At 37.3% G+C, this 16,433-nt stretch overlaps 1 protein-coding gene across 1 annotated transcript in view; it reads right to left on the reverse strand.

Annotated features, from left to right (window-relative positions):
* Positions 1-12,888, reverse strand: part of baiap3 (BAI1 associated protein 3) — a 40,412-nt gene extending 27,524 nt beyond the window's left edge. Inside the window, exons 1-2 of the mRNA XM_008415934.3 lie at positions 12,643-12,888; positions 3,925-4,067 (exon numbers count right to left, since the gene is read on the reverse strand). Of these exons, the coding sequence (XP_008414156.1) occupies positions 3,925-4,061 (137 nt within the window). The 5' untranslated portion in view covers positions 4,062-4,067; positions 12,643-12,888. The remainder of the gene's footprint in view (positions 1-3,924; positions 4,068-12,642) is intronic.
* Positions 12,889-16,433: the final 3,545 nt, after the last annotated feature.

Raw genomic sequence — 16,433 nt, forward strand, 5'->3', positions numbered from 1 at the left:
AATGTCCAGACGATTCACAGCATCTCCTTCAAAATGCTACTATTGGGGAAATGGTACTACAACACCAAATGCAGTAAAGGACACTGTCAGAGAGATGCAGTTTTCTATTCTGCAGTGGGAAACAGCTTCGCTCTCGACTAATGCCTTCCAGGTTGCTTAACCACAAAGTTCCCCTAAGAATCTAAATTTTGTCTTTTGCTTAGGCACAACACAAAGTCCGTTTTTGACACTGAATCACAATAGAAAAAAATCATAATATTTTGTCTGAAACACAAAACTCCACCAGAGGACACAGCTTTCCAAATCATCGACAATTCATCATCAAAGCCCGCTCTGGGACCAGAGATTTCAAAATTAAATGCAGAATTCAGTTTCATTTGGAAAGAGCACATTGCAACACTAGAAAACAGTCAAGTTTTTCCTCAACTCTTCCCAAGGCTGTTGTTGTGTGGGCAATAACATAAAATTCTGTTTCCAGTAGCTGCTATGAAATATGTAAGTTTTACTTTTTGACTTAAATTTCTAAAACAACTTTTTTTTTTATTTCTAGCTTAATGAGGAATAATTTATAAATGAGCTTTTGAGTAAAACTATGTAAACTATGTGACATATTAAGGATTCCTACTTAACAACATTCTGATTCATTGGAGCTTTTCTCCGATATTAAGATGTAATAAGCTTCAGTACAGGGACAACAAGGAGTCAAAGCTATTAAAGACATTGCCGCAAGTTTCAGATTTAAAACGAAAGCAAATTAAGTGTGAAATATCACATTTGCCTCTGCTGAAAGCAATCGGAGGAAAGATTAAACATGTAAATAACCAGCAGAAATATACAATCAAACATAAATCCTGCGGGATTTTCTTCACAGTCTGACCAGCTCACATCTGAGTTACGTTTTTTTGTTTTTTTTACATTTCCAGAGATTTAACGATCGGTTCTCACAGAGGTAATAATGCACTCAACTGAATTAAATGTTTACGTCCTCTGTCTGCCAGTCACTGTCTACTCAGAGAGCCTCAGCTGTGACGACTGACTCTACCACTGGGTCAACAGCTGCAAACGAAGCAGTCCAAATCTACCCGGCCTCATTTGCAAATTCTCAATTAGAGTGAGAGTGCAGGCAGGTCAGCATCAGTCTGAATGGATAACAAAGATCAACAGCCTGGATCTAATGATGAGCGCTCAGGCAGAGGCTCAGTGGGAAGGCTGCAGCTCCAGGAAACTGGTACGGAAAATGAGAAGAAGGTGAGACATAGTCTGTCAGTTCCGATCAGCCGCTAATGAAGAGCTCCAGACCATATTTGAGCGGCATTAAATAAAACAGAATAAATAAAACAAAAATGACACAGGATTAAATAAAAAGAAAACAAATCAAACCATGTATCATCGTTTACGCCTAGCTTTAATCATTCAAATGCCAAATGTAACTATGCAACACATACCTGCGGTAAACTTCCCTGGTAAAAAAATAGATGGAGTTGTCTTTATAAGTAAAGGTTCACGTTGTGACAGCAGCCTGTATTTGGGTTGCCATAGAAACCTCAGGTTCGTACTATCACTTTTGGGTTGAGATGAAGCTCAGAATGAGACTGAAAAATATCAGATGACTCTTTTCACCTGAGAGACTTCATTAGTTATCATATCAAGCCGCATAGTGAGAACTGCGCTGCCTGCCCCTCCACTGGCCGAAAGGAAAGCAAATAGAGATGCAAAAATATGAGAAATGATAGAATAAATGTAGACATTGAAGTTGATGTTCAATCAAGATACGAAATGCTGGCAAATCAATTGTGAAGCCTAGCTCTTTGGGAACTATTTAGGCATAATTTTGCTGCGAGGTTTTTACAGCATCGCTAATCATCTGTGGTCAAAATATGAAGGTATTACAAATATCAGGATCAAAACACAAACTTCTCTTTTGGTTTGATCAGATCAGAGAACTTTCTTTGTCCTGGTCTTATGTTTTCTAAGATGTGTTTTGGCTAAGTTCAAGCAGCCCATGTCTGTTCAGCCACTCTGCCATACACAGCTTATTTGTGAAGTGCATGCCCATTGGGTCCTTGGTCAGCTCTCTGACATTCCTCCCTGATTGCTATCCTTGTAATTTGATTAAAAGTAATTTTAATCTCAGCATTTAAATTAAAGAAATTTGTTTTTGTGAAATATTACCTTTTAAGCAAGTGTATGCTTTGTAACCAGGTACCAGTAACTGCTTAATCTATCTAAGCTGTTTTCACATAGTTCGCTCAAGCCCAGATCACGGACTATAAAAATCCAAAGTGAGAATTTTATTATCATATAGCAAAAGCTGAAAACTAAACTGATTTAAGCTTTCTAAGTAACCTAAATGCCAACAAAATGGCTAGCACAGTTTCTTAGAAACCAGAGTTAGAACATCATGCTACTAGTGGTCTGTTGTGTTCATGGAAGTGGAGAATTCTCTCTGCCTTTCTAGTCTGAATTATCATGAAGTTAGTGTTGAGTTTAGATCCTAAAAATTCAAAATTTTTCTTGAAACTACTTGAAGATCCCCTCAAACAAAACACGTTGGCAGAGTCATAACCATAATAATTAAATTCACAACTGAGAGAAATTTAAAAATAATAGTGGCTTTGTAAGCTACTTCCTGATCTGAGAAGCCACGTTTATCACTGATATAAATCCAGGAAGCTGTTTGACATCAGAACCACGTTTTAAAGCTGCTTTACAAGCAAGCAGCCTTTATATCCCTGAAGAGCCTGTCTGTGCATGTAACAGTGTGGTTAATGTGTCACAGGGGGGAAGTCTGTGTCTGGGTGGCTTTTTCAGAGTGAGCCATGGCTTAGGTATAAATGTGGTATGTTATCACATTGTGCCAGCAAGAAATTATGACCTGTAGCTTCGGCAACACAGCCAGTGGAAAACAAATGAATAGCAAACATGAATTATTACCTCAGAGCTTTTGCTGCCATTTCTGAAGACGTGTCATTATCTGTTGAGGTGCCTTGACCGCGCTTTATTTTCACAAAAAAAGAATCTCATAAGCGAAGCTATTACTTATCCGTAATGGGAACAATCAAGTGAATAATAAGTCAAGCAGTAGCTGCCAGGTTTAGACAAAGTAATATAGATTTGTACAGACTGAGCACTTATGTTTAATCTTAAGCAAGGTTTATGATTCAGTCAGGTGTTTTCAATCAAAAACACTGATCATCGTCAACTTCAATTAACTATGTAAAAGCAAGAGGTTTGTGTTTCTGTTTGATTGGAGAATTCAAGTGTCTGTTAGCATGATGATGAAAAGCAAAGACAACAGCAATAATGATTGAAATTAAAAAAGAAAATCTGTTGGACCTATCAGTTTGGAAGGTTTTGGATCCATCATTTCACAGTAAAAACATTATTTGCAAGTGAAAATAAATCCATTTGTCAGTCTTCGTACCAATGTATTTCGCAGAAGTGTTACTATTTAGTTCAAATTGTATTATGTGAATATAAATTGCAAAAAAAAAATCCAACAAAAACAATTATACACATCCAGTCATTCTGGTTTTACTTGGTGCGTGAAATGTAAAAGTTACTGACATTACAATTATAAAACTAGAACTCAAAGCTGTTATGAAAAGAGTACATTTAAAATTACAATAAGTCATAATTTAAATGGATCTTAAGAAGAACCTGTGAAGCAACAAAAATCAAAATTCTCCCACAATTTAGGACAGAAGGCAATTACCTTAAAATCATCATTGTTGCAAGACGTCCTCTAGAGTTTAGCAGCTTTTCTACACATTACTTTTGAATTTCAGCTTCGTCATGTTGAGTAAATATTGACTCTGCTTAATAATTTGTTTATCTGAGGTTGTAGACCAGATGATGAGAGGATGACATTTTACAACATCTCGTGTGTGTTGATGTGTGTTTGTGTGATCAACAGTGACTCACCTGCGAGGTAAGGGCTCAGGAGGACAGTGTGTGAGGGGACTGCTGGCAGTGGGCGGGGCCTCCCTCCGACTCCTCAGAGACTGGCTCCTCTGGACCTGCCTTAGCACACTACTCTTCAGGTCAAGGAGTGTCGTCATGTTTCACTGGCAAAGACACCAGTGACAAAAATCAGACATCAGCCTAACTAGACATTTATTTTTATTCTTTTGTCAGAATTAATACAAAAAATTAGGTACAGATACTCTCAGTTTTTATGCTTTAACTGAGTAGAGCATGAATAAAACATTTTTTTTAGCTCTGTGTTTAAACTGAGCAACCCCAAGATTCAGGACAATATTAATTTCCACTTAAAATTCAAAGTATTATATATATACTCTTGTAAAGACTTAAAAAAAACAAGAGACACTAAAGCAATAATTGTTGCCATTTATGTAAAACACATAATTAAAAAAGCAAAGCAAAAAAATCACCTTAAAAGATTAATTTTGTTACGCTCAGATTAGTTAATGGAAAAGCTTTTTGGCATGTGGTTTGTTTGAAAATGCACAAAAGATAAAGGAAATTATACCATAATCCTATATGTACATAGAAATAATTACTGCTTGTTATTAAAGTATAATTAAAATGAGATTTAACATATCCTGTGCAAACACAGACTCTAGTGATAATATTTGTGAAACTTCTGTACTTACAAGTACAGAAGGACACTTGTTAACTTTGAGCATCACTCAGTATTCAGTCTAACAAGTTAAACTTCACACCATTACCAGAGGGGCATTTATCTTTTCTAAAAGTTCAGATTGTTTTAAGTGAATATCTTGAGTTTTTATGCAAAACCATAACTTTTGAAAGTATGTGTTTGTATAAAACCTAAACCTCTTAACTGTGCACATGTTGACTATAAATATCGGATTTGGGTGACTAAAGATAAAGATAAATTCTATAATAAACACAAGCAAAACATATATTTAGAGAAAAAAAACCCAGTTAAATAATTAATTTATATCTTATTTATCAACATATGGGAACATTTTTTTTCTCTTTTTCAAATGTCATCCAATCATTACAGAGAAAGTTATTCTTGGGTTATCGTGACAGCAACATGAGCCTACTAGGCGACCTCAGAGAGATTGGCAATGTGTTGCTAAGCAATTCTCAGAGACGGAGTTGGCGTACTCGGAACCACTTGCCACAAAGTGAATTTTCATTTTGGCTTCCTGGAGTCCTCTAAGCATGTCTAAATCATATGACCTCACAGTCCCTACTCTACACAGAGGAATGGAACAAACTGTTCTTCGCAGAGATGTTTTATACAACAGAACAGTCGTATTTTGTTGTTTTCAGAAGCACTGTTCTGAACATAGTTGTTTTCAGAGACATAGAATATGCCGCTCATATTCTCTGAGCAGCATGTGACAATAGAAGATGTATAGGAATCAAACTTTATATTTCCTATGCACAGCATCAAGTAGTTTTACACAGAACATGGACTGTGAGCAAACAAAAATGAGGTTCATTTTGATTGCAGTTTCTCCTTATGACCTTTTTTGCAAGACTTCAGGGAAGGACTTTAATTTGAGAGCAGCTTTCACTTTTATTATCAGTTAATTCTTTTAATAATACCAGAACCAGCATGTTCATATCAAGCAAATATGAGAATATCAAGCCATCAAGTTTGAGTTTTAGTTCAAGCGCACCCAAGTTAAACAGCAGGAAGATTTATCCAAACGACACATCTACCTCTGGCTGTCTCCAAAAAATCAAAAACAAGAGACCTTGTCGAAGTCTGGAATTAAATCAGATTCAAATTCTGTTATATTTGAGTTGGATGGCTATTCCTTTAGTAAATGAAATCATCATTTGAACACTACACTTTAGTTTTACTCAATGTATCTTTGTCTAATATCAAAACATGTTTGATGATCTGTCACATTTTAGTGGGACAGAAAAGGAAAAAAAAAAAGACGAAAGCTGCGAGTGGGCAAATACGTTTTAACAGCCCTATTAACAAGCACCACCTGCTTAACTCTGCATCTTTTTTAACGTTTTAAACTCCAAGAGTTGCGAGCAGCAGGGAAAAAAAACAGAGGAAACAAAACACGCACACAAAAAAGCATGCAACAAAGACTAAACAGAGACGGGAGTTGATTGATGGAGTAGTTGTTTTCAGAGACAGCCAGCCACACTCAGGCTTGCAGTCAGTTACTCTTTTCAACAGATGACAGCTTATGTCTTTGCGTCAATGTGAAAATGATGCCATGAAGCATCGTCAGTGGCTTTGAGGACAATTAGCCTGGTGTGCTTGTAGGAAGAGGGTGCTTGTTGTTGTGGTCCATATTAGAGGCGACGCTAATTCATTTTTCTCCCTTGGTTTTGAATGGCACAGTTTAGGTTTGCCTATTTAGTAGCATAGTGCTTACACCAAACGAATCCAGCAAATGAAACATGTTGGCCTCTTTGAGTGTAATCATTTGGAGTGCTGAGCCAACAGAATGGAAAGCAGAATGCACTCGGAGTTCTGGCTCGGAGAAAGTCCAAAATTCATGGTACAAGATGCACCATTGTCTGAGCCAAAGAACAGTCTGCTGTCTAGCTAGGAGGCTGACATGCATACAGTATGTTACTATGAGTTCTCAGTTTTTAGTTCTTCTCTAATGACAATACCAGTGTGTTGTTCACTATGAACACCTGAGACAAACTGGAGATCTTCAAATTATACCTTATATATCCTTTTCTATGAGGGTTGTAACTTGGAGTAACAGATTACGGAGCCCTCCAGGGGACATGGGGATTTTTTTTTTTTTTTGCATCCCCTCGCAAAACTTTTGCGTTCCCTCGCAATAATCTACTGATCAGTTCATGCGGCATAAATGAATACTGTAAGCCTTTCTTACGGTGGCCGGTGTACTTTCTGGTTTAATACAAGCTTATAAGGTTTTTCCATGGACTATTGAGTTATTATCGCGGGGTAATAAGTCATTTGATTGTGTCTCTGTTGTGTTCGTCTGAATGGTTTAAAGGGCTGCTTTCAGTGCCGTTCCATCTTAGCCTTAACAGACATAAACATGCAGTAAATAAATCGATTTTCAATCAGTTTTTTTGCACCAAAGCGTTAATAATAATAAACACGTTTTATTATTATAAAACACAACAAACTAATGATGGTAGAGGGCAGCACTGGGTTAACTCAGGGAATCTCATCTGTCCGTGTATCAATCAACTCCAAACCTCTTTGTTCTGTCACAATTATCAATTTATTTACTTTTGATTATCATGCTTCAAACTTTGCGAGGACTGATCACCCCGCTCACCCGCTTCCTCATACACACAAAGCCAACACACCAGTAACCTTCCCATTCATACTTCATGACAGTCACGCCCACATTGACACACCCACCACCAGGTGTCAAAGCCGCTGCTCCTGTCATATCAATAATTACTTATTTCATTCATATGGCTCTTATAGAGCCTCAGTGAAAATCTGTTTATTATTATTAACTTAACTGAAATATATACTAGTCAGTCCCAGTGACCGTTTCACTAACGGTTTTTGCCCATGTGCTTTCTGGGTAAAAATCAATCGAGAACCCCCGACCCCCCTTGTCAACAATTTCTGGCAGCACAGGTGATAAACGTCTAACACTTTTTCTGTTACAAACTGACTCCGGACCCTCACCAGAGAAGGGAAAAGTTATATGGCAGGAAAAAGTTTGGGGACCACTGGTTTACAGTATTCAATTATGCCGTATGAACTAATCAGTAGATTATTGCGAGGGAACGCAAAAGTTATATATATATATAAGATACAACGTATAATTTGCTCACTCCAGGCCACGATTCCCTGACTTAATTAATGTCATCAACTGGTGTGTATGCGTGTCTGTGGGGGTGTGCATGGTTCATCAGTTGAGTTCAGCTTCAGTCATTGGCTGGCTCTGTCTCCTCTAACATTTACTTCATTTCCCTGTGGGATCATTAAAGCATTTTAGAATTTGAATTTCAACACAAACAGTTTAAAACCAACCAGCATAAATGCCCTGCATGAGTTGTTTAAGAGAAAGTCCCATGGGTTGCTGATGAGTCACAAAGAAAAAAACAAAATAACTAAACATTAGTTATTTTTAAAGCTGCCGATTGCTCTCAGAGCTTATGCAAGTTGTCTGAATGCTACATTTTGAAGCTGAATGTATATATATTTTTTGTGCAGGGTCACCTTAGTTTCTCTGCATAATGAAAAGTATTTTTTCTAAATATGAAAAAATATAGATGAAAAAACAGATATAGCACAGGAATGGCGTATTTCACTAGCAAACTTTGGACTTTGTCTGCTCTCAAGCAAAACAGGCGGATAGTTCTGACAAAGAACCAATACAGACATCAATCCATCCATTGATTTTCTGCGCAGGATTAATCCTTGCAGGTTTGTGTGGGGCGGGCTGGTTCCTATGTCCATCAGTCAATCGATGGGGAGTTGGATACAGCCTGGCCAGGTCGCCAATCCAATACAGGGCAAAACAGAGACCATGGCCAAGATAAACTTTTTGGCAATTCATAGTGGTCAATTAACCAAATATGCTTACATTAATAGGGAGGAAGACAGTGGAATATTCAATAAGTGTGGAGTATCCAGAGAAAACCCATGTACACAGCAGGGAAAGACAAAAAACTCCATACAAAAATCCCCACATAGGGATTCAAACCCAGGACCTTATTGGTATAAAGCAACATTCCTTAAACATTTCCTCTCCTCTCTAATCACCATAAAGTTTGTGTCTGGTTGGCTTTGAACCAAGGAAAATTTGGCTTCACTGCATAATGTGGAGCTGAGTTTAGGTTTGTTGATCATGTCATGGTGCACCAAAAGCTTGAAAAGTTACAATTTGAAAAACACAAAAATGAAAAAGAAAAAAAAATTCTTCATCCAACTATTTATGTGATTTACAGTTCTTTTAAGGAGATGAAAGACAAAAATGCTGGAGAGATTGGTGTTTTCCTTGTTTATATATGGAACCACCAGTGAGCTGGCTGAAAGAAGAGTGCAATATTTTTTCTCATACTTAGAGAGAAAACAGATTTTTCTTTTAGAAAATGTTTCCAGTCGTGAAAAATGCTGAATGATCACTCTTCTCAAACTAACACTACAGTTTTCAGTCTACAAGCAGTTCAGGGAATGCTTACGCTATAGCACTCTGTTCTGCAGTTTTGTTTTAAAGTTTTAAGTTAATGCCAAGATACAGTTAAATTGTCGTGAGATTCTCATACTGTCCAATACTTGAAGCGCACCCTGAAGATTAGTGAAGCATACGTGCAAGATTTTGACACCAAACAAAACTAAATGTCAGAGGGAGAAAAAGAACAAGAAAAAAGTATTCTCATTGGATGTCAAGAGTGAAAATCAGAGAGATGTTTTTTATATTACAGAACTGGCAACAAAGCAAAAACAGCTGTCTGTTAGTGTTGAAAAGAGCTTCTGCACATACACAAATCTTGTTCTCGGGTGAGCTTGCTTCTTCTTAAGAGGCATCAAACCATAATCTGTTGGCACAATGAGCCAGGATGAAAGGCTGCTGCATTGTGCCAACTCCACCATTACTCCTTTATGGCGCACGGAAACCAGCTGAAATGTGCAAACTAAGATAACATACAGTGCAAAGAAGAAGATAAGAAACAATTTTAAAAGTCTTACTTGAGATTGTAAAGTCAAAATCAAAAATGTCATTTAAAATATTCACAAATATTGTCAGGAACCCATGCTTCTACTCATCAAAGTCTCACATGGGAGAATAAGCACCTCCACCTTCAAGCTGTGCTGCGGCTATATTTATGTGGATTTTGTCACTGCAGGTGAGCAACTGTTCAATGTTTCATGCTCCATCGAGTGACTCCTATTTACCAGCTCTCTGCTCTTTTCATCACATATCTAAATGCCATGCATCCGGAATACCTGAGGCATGTTTGCGCTGAGCAGCGAAGACGCTTCCCAACTTTTAAACAATGGTGTCACGGGCCGAGTGATAACTGCTCAGCGCTTCTCATATCACTTCCACATGCACGGACTGCGACAGCTTCCGGGCACGGCGCTGCAGCTGTCTCCCAGGTGAACTCATTTCAATTACAGGGGTGGATTTCTCCCAGCTGGATTTCACACGGTCTCGGTCGTCAACGCAAAGTGACAAAACGGGGCGACGTGCCGCCTCGGTCGGGCCGCAGGCTTCCAGGGAAACACTGTCAAAGCTAAGTAAATGCCTTTCTCGCTACATTGGTGCCGAAGTCAAACCAGGGAGGGCACTTGCCTACCGGACTCGCTCCTGCAAGAGAGCCGATGAGCCCTGCAACCAAAGTCGACTTGCTGATGGGGATGGAGTGTCTCTATGGTAACAGTAGAGGGAAAGGAGCCGGTAAATACAGGTAAAGGGAATTCTGTGAAGGATGAAAAAACAAGCCCTTTATGTCATAATGTGTTTATCCAAATGCACACTTCATAAATAACAAGTTTAATGATGCCTGGTTCAACAGACAAAAAGATCAAATGATTTGAAAGGTGCAGAGTTTTTTTTTTTTTATGAGCACACCAGACACTCCTGAGAATATTTCAGTATAAATCATACACCTAAGGTATTCACTGTCTAGTTTATGCTTTCATATAACATCTAAAGACACAGAAATAATAAAGATCGTCATTGCAATGTGCTCTATATCCATTTATTAACACCAGCTTCATGCAGGTACATGTGTCCTTGTGTGAGTCTTAATAGCTTAAATCAATATAAATACCAGGGAGAAGATCGTTTAATACATTCCTTTGAGCCTCCACAAAAAAAAAGGATACAGACAGATTACGTAATTGAATGTAACAACACTTTCACTTAGGACCTTAATATTTCTCAAGACCTTGTTTCGCACACCAGTCGGAGGGGATACAGATTCAAATCATATCATAACCTTGAGGAGATTATTCTGTAGTGCTACTGATGTTTCCTGATGAGGTTTAAGACAGAGCAAAAAGCTTTATCAATGACCACTAATGTTATTATGCGGCAGGCCCTTAGGGACTCATAGGCTAAACGGATCACAGTGTCAGGTCTTCGTCAAACCCTTAATAAGTTTTCCAAATGGAGGGACGGAGGGATGTAAAAAACAGAGCAGACACGACTGGGATCTTTAACTGCAGCCACCTGTGGATAACACATAATCCATAACCAGCTAAAAAAGCACAACACCAGTCTATTGCAAGCAGCTTACGCTGTTAAGACAGATGTCAGGCACTTTGGCTTCAGAATTGATTGCCAGAGAATATTCCAAGAATTGATGGCTGTGTGCCTTTGTAAAAAAGCCTCTGCTGCACAGCCAAGCAGCAAAAATCACTGACAGTTGCACACACAAAAAAATGTTCAACTAGTACAATGGCACAAAGTCTTGCTTATTATACCCCAATAATACACTCTTTTGTCAGCTTGATAACACTCCAAAACTACCTCTCCAGTCAAAAATAGCACACATTGAGTTTTTCTCCATAGTTTACACAAAAACATTAATTTGCATCCACCAGACACTGTGCCACATTAAGAAGAATGTGATGAAGTCATACTACTGTTCAACAGGCTGTAATTACAGCCTGAACAAAGCAACTCAGTTGTACTGCATTACTATAACCTTTGTCTGTTTTGTTTTTTTGTCATGACTGTTGAGTCATGACAAAAGCCGTAGTTTTAAGAAATGATTTTTGAGTTACGAACACACATTCGCTCTGTACTAATAATAATGATTAATTAGCAAGGACGCACAGATCAGCCTGAAGTGAGGCTATGACCTGCACCAGTCTGCTTCTGAAGAAAATCAGCTGAGAGTTGTGCTGAAGGACACATCACCACGGAAGATTTCTGCAAAATACAGACATTCGTGATGATTACGCTTGCAGAGTTGAATCTGTATTGTCCTGTATTCAGCTGACGAATAATGAAACCTAATAGTTTTTATTGCCCTTTTAATCAGCTGGGCATGTAATTATTGTCAATACAGGCAGTACAGGTAAATTGAAAGCACTGAACTGCTGGGGCTGTCTCTGGGGTAAGACAGTTGGAGCTGTGATCTCTCTGAGTGTGTGTGCCTGTGTGTGTGTGTAATAGCGAGAGAGAGTGAGAGAGACCTCCACAGGATTCTCCACAGCACTGCTTCTGAAACGAGCCATCAAGTGCATCAGTCAACTCAGGATGTCTTCAGTCTGCAACCATATCTTCAGCTCTTCACTTTGCCATAATGTATTGTTTTCCTAATTAGTTTCTTTTATAATTTCCCCCTTTTTTTTATTTGTGTCAATCTTGAGTCTGAGTCATTCCTTGCCAGCTGATTAGGTTTCTATGGGTAGGACCTTCTTGTTTAACATACAGGGAACTTCTGTTTATATTTCAGTCATATAGAACATACATTATTTTTCTTAACACAATGTGTATGACAGGTCAAATTCCTTTGTAAAAAAAATCGTTATCCTCGACATAGTCCCTTATATTATTTTTACTGTTACTGGAACATTAATAGAACTTTATTCTTTCAAGAATGACTGATTTGAAATTATCTGGAACTTAATTCAAATCAACAGGTGCACGTTCAGGGTCATATTTCGCAATTACGGAATCAAAAAAGCAACTAGTGCATAACCTAGCTTGATCAACAATGTTTATATTTTTTCATAAGTAAAAATTATATAAACATATATCTTACCTGCGTCTCTTGACAGTTTTTCCAGTGTGATGTATATATTTTTTTCTTTTGCAAAGGTTGCGTGTGTCAGAGTTCCTACAATCAAAGCTCTGATCCGTGCAGCAGGACGTCGCTCCTTGCTGTGAACGTGACGCAGTCAACTTATGAGAAAACAACGTTTGGGTCTTTTTCCTCAGATAGACGACAGACAAAAGCTCTTATTAGTCTCTCGAAATGCTTCCCCTCCGCTCCCCCGATGCCAACCCAAATATGGCCATAGGAAGTCGAGCGATACTTCACGGACCCTGTCTACTGTCAGAAATATACAATTTGGCCAGAAACGTGTGCCCACCATCAGCCACAATTTGGTGGAAAAAAAAAAAAAGATAGAACGCTTTTGAGAGACAAGTCAAGTCGGGAAGAATTGAGATGAGCTTTTTTTAAATCTTGAAGCCAGAGCTATTCATGAAAACGCTAATTTATTTAAGCACACACTCCTTGTAGTTTAATTGTATTGGGTTGTAGGAAATTAGGAAATTTGTGAAATTCTCAGGGTATGACAAGCACTATTTCAGATTTAATTTAACTTCAGCTAAGATGTAACATTTACTATTTGAGTTACAATAACGTTATTTGTTCTGATTTAGTAAATAAGTAAGTAAACATTTTTTTCAGAGCACTTTTTATAGAAAAAAAATCTAAAGGGCTTTACAGAGATATAGCTGAGTCTTAATATAAACAAAGACAGTAAAATTGATAAAAACAATAAGTATATTTAATTTAAACTAGTTGCTCAGTTGTAGGAAGCTTTTTTTGAGTTAGGTGGGGGGAAAAGGGGTCAGCACTGTGGACCATACAGCTGAAAAAAAAAAATTACTAATCATTTTGAAAGTACAATGTTTTCAAACCTTGGTATCCTTAATTAGACATGCCTATTTCCATGAAAAGCTGTAGATCAGAGAATTTGTATTCTTTCAGTTACTCAATATTAATTAAACATAGTGGCAATAATAGACTTCATCGTTTCTCTTTGGGATAATTTACATTAATTTGATATAAATAGATTGGTTTCCAAATGTAAAGAGATTACTTTACCATTTCTCTTTAGCAAATTGTAAATCAAGCACATATTTTCTGTTTGTAAAATAAGTTCAAGTTTTGCTTAATTGTAAAATAAATCTACTTTTTTTTAAATTCGCTGAATAGGCGTTCATTTTTGACGTGCGGATAAGTTATCAAGTAGATGTTTACAGAATGTCCGTGAACGCATCATTTGACTGTTGCTGAGGGGATGTCGCCGAGAAAAATCCTCTCTTAGGCAGAGGGGAGCAAGTTCAGCTGTCAATCAACACGTGATTCATGGGTGTTTCCTTTCTTTAGCTTAATTAGCTCCAACAGTAGATGAGAAATGAAACAAAGCCGGGAGTTAATGATGATGCATGACAGAGATACAACATAGCCAATACACAAAGTCCATTTAATGTTTAAGAGTGAGTCCAGCTAACAATATTGTGTTTTTAAATAATTGTCAATATAAAGAAGATAACTTATGGAAGCAAAGGTCAGAAGTTAGAGTTAAGAACTCAGTAAACAACTTGCTGTAAAACCAAACTTTAAGTGATCACTTTAAATGAAACCAAATACTGGTATGCAGCTAACATTTCAAACCAGAATTATTTAAAAAAAAAAAACAATTTCATGATTTCTTTTATTTCTGATTCAAAGCTCACGATGATACCTGTTTGTGCATGCTGTTGCTTAATTTTCAATAAAAGCTGGTATATGTACAATCAAGTTAGATTTACGTAACACCAGTCATTTTCTCATTCTTTAGTTTACAACGACAGAAGGACATGCAAGTAAATTCTTCAAATAGGCACACAAGCATACCCTGCAGGTTACAGCCTCTCTTTAAAAAAGATTTCCCACATGGTCATTATCACAGAGGGTGCAGGCGTGCCTTGACACATAGTGTAGAAAGGAGTAATTCATTTTTAGTCACAAAGTAAAAACTCCTACTACAGCCCAATTAGAGTTTATTTGAATATCATACATCAAAGAGGTCAAATGAAGCAAGTTTTAAAGTATTCATTTTCCTTCTTGTAAATTATTTAAAATGTTTTTCAACAGTTAAAAGCACCAATGAAGTCTTTGGAAACAGTAGATGCCGGTTTTGTTAATAAACTCTCCAAACGTCAGATTAACCATAAATCTTTAAAGCCTTTTCTCAGTTCTTTGTCAGGAATTCATTGACATGAAGGACACGAAAGTTGGTTCAGGATTCCAAAATGATTTATTCGCTGAGTGCTTTTATGCTTAAAGGTGCTACTAATTGATATTTAGGTTGTTTATGACTGAATGGTTTGTTGAGGGTCGGTAAATAAATCATTTTTTTGCTCTCTTTTCCAAAATGCCTGTATGTGGAGGGGTGTAAAATCAAATCAATCAATGTGAGAGAGGTGTTAAGTAAAGATTCCAAAAAGGTTTTTATCAGAGGCTTTGTTAAGCACATCAAGGAGGAGAAACACAAATGTGGACTCGTGCTTGACTTTGAAATGTCTTGGCATTATTGTAAGATCCAAGATAAAGTATAGAGCTTTTCCTGTGCTGAGTGATGATAAGACACATGTGACCATGTTCCTTGTTTCCATGGACACATCATTAGAGAACTTCCCCAGCTGGTTTCAACTACTTGAAGTGTTGACGGCAAATAGCAAGTGAAGGATTTGGTCATAACCAGGGCAAAAGGAAAAGTGACTTTTTAAGTCCCGCACTCAGACAGATATTAAGCTATATTGGATCAATATTTTCTCATAGGTGATTATTTTGTTTTATTTATTTATTTTTCATCACATTTATTCTTAGGCTTTTCTTTTAGGCTTGAATGTGCACGTCTATTTTTTGTGCTTACCTCCATCTTAACAAAACAAACTTTTTATTAGAAGTTTCAAACCAAAGTTTTGCATGAATTAATTCAAGTACCCAGCGTAATCCCCCAACAGAATACATAAGCGTTGACCTCGGAACAAAACAGCGCTGATCACGTCAGGCTGTGTCAAACAAATTTAACATTGGAAAAATTCAGTCTCAAGCCGTCATTATGTTATGCTGTTAGTTTCATTCCTGTAATTCTGAAATAAATTACAAAGCCCAACCTCACAAGTTTCTCGGTTAATATCACACAACTCATAGGTAGAGTTCAGGACAAAAGCTCAGTTCAGTTGAGAGGATTGTACTTCTCTATTACTGTGAAGAAGAAAAAAAAGCAAGAAACACAATTAGATAATTATCTGTAACAGTAACGTAAGTCACAATTGTGCCACTATAAATGTAACTACCAGGGTAATGAAAAATGAACATGCCATCTTTGTTAATGAAGAACTTAAACAATGACAATTTCATTTTCATTCCATGCCTTTATGTGCAACAAACTCTCATCCATCTTTTCGTTTTTGCGTGCTTCTTGCGCCCCCCTCAGGGAGACAAAGAAACTGAAGAAGCATTCACCAGTTATTTCTGTTTTTTCTGTCTTCATTGGCAATATTGGATCAAGAATGTGACAATGTTATTCGGCGCAATATCTAGTATAACACAGAAGAAGGTGATTTTAATATTTTTATTGTTTAATGATTGGGAATTGAAAATTGATTTGCAAGCACCAAGACACCAAGACAGCTAAATGTGTGTTTATGTGACGGCTAGTTTTTACCTTTACTTCAGTTAAAACATGTTGAAGCAGTGCTAATGTTACTTCAGCACAATGTCTGTGTACGCTATAGACCTCTGCTCTGGCTGTAAACAATGTCAAATGA

Source organism: Poecilia reticulata, chromosome 8 (genome assembly GCF_904066995.2).
Source record: "Poecilia reticulata chromosome 8, P_reticulata-male-v2, whole genome shotgun sequence".
Taxonomy (NCBI): domain Eukaryota; kingdom Metazoa; phylum Chordata; class Actinopteri; order Cyprinodontiformes; family Poeciliidae; genus Poecilia; species Poecilia reticulata.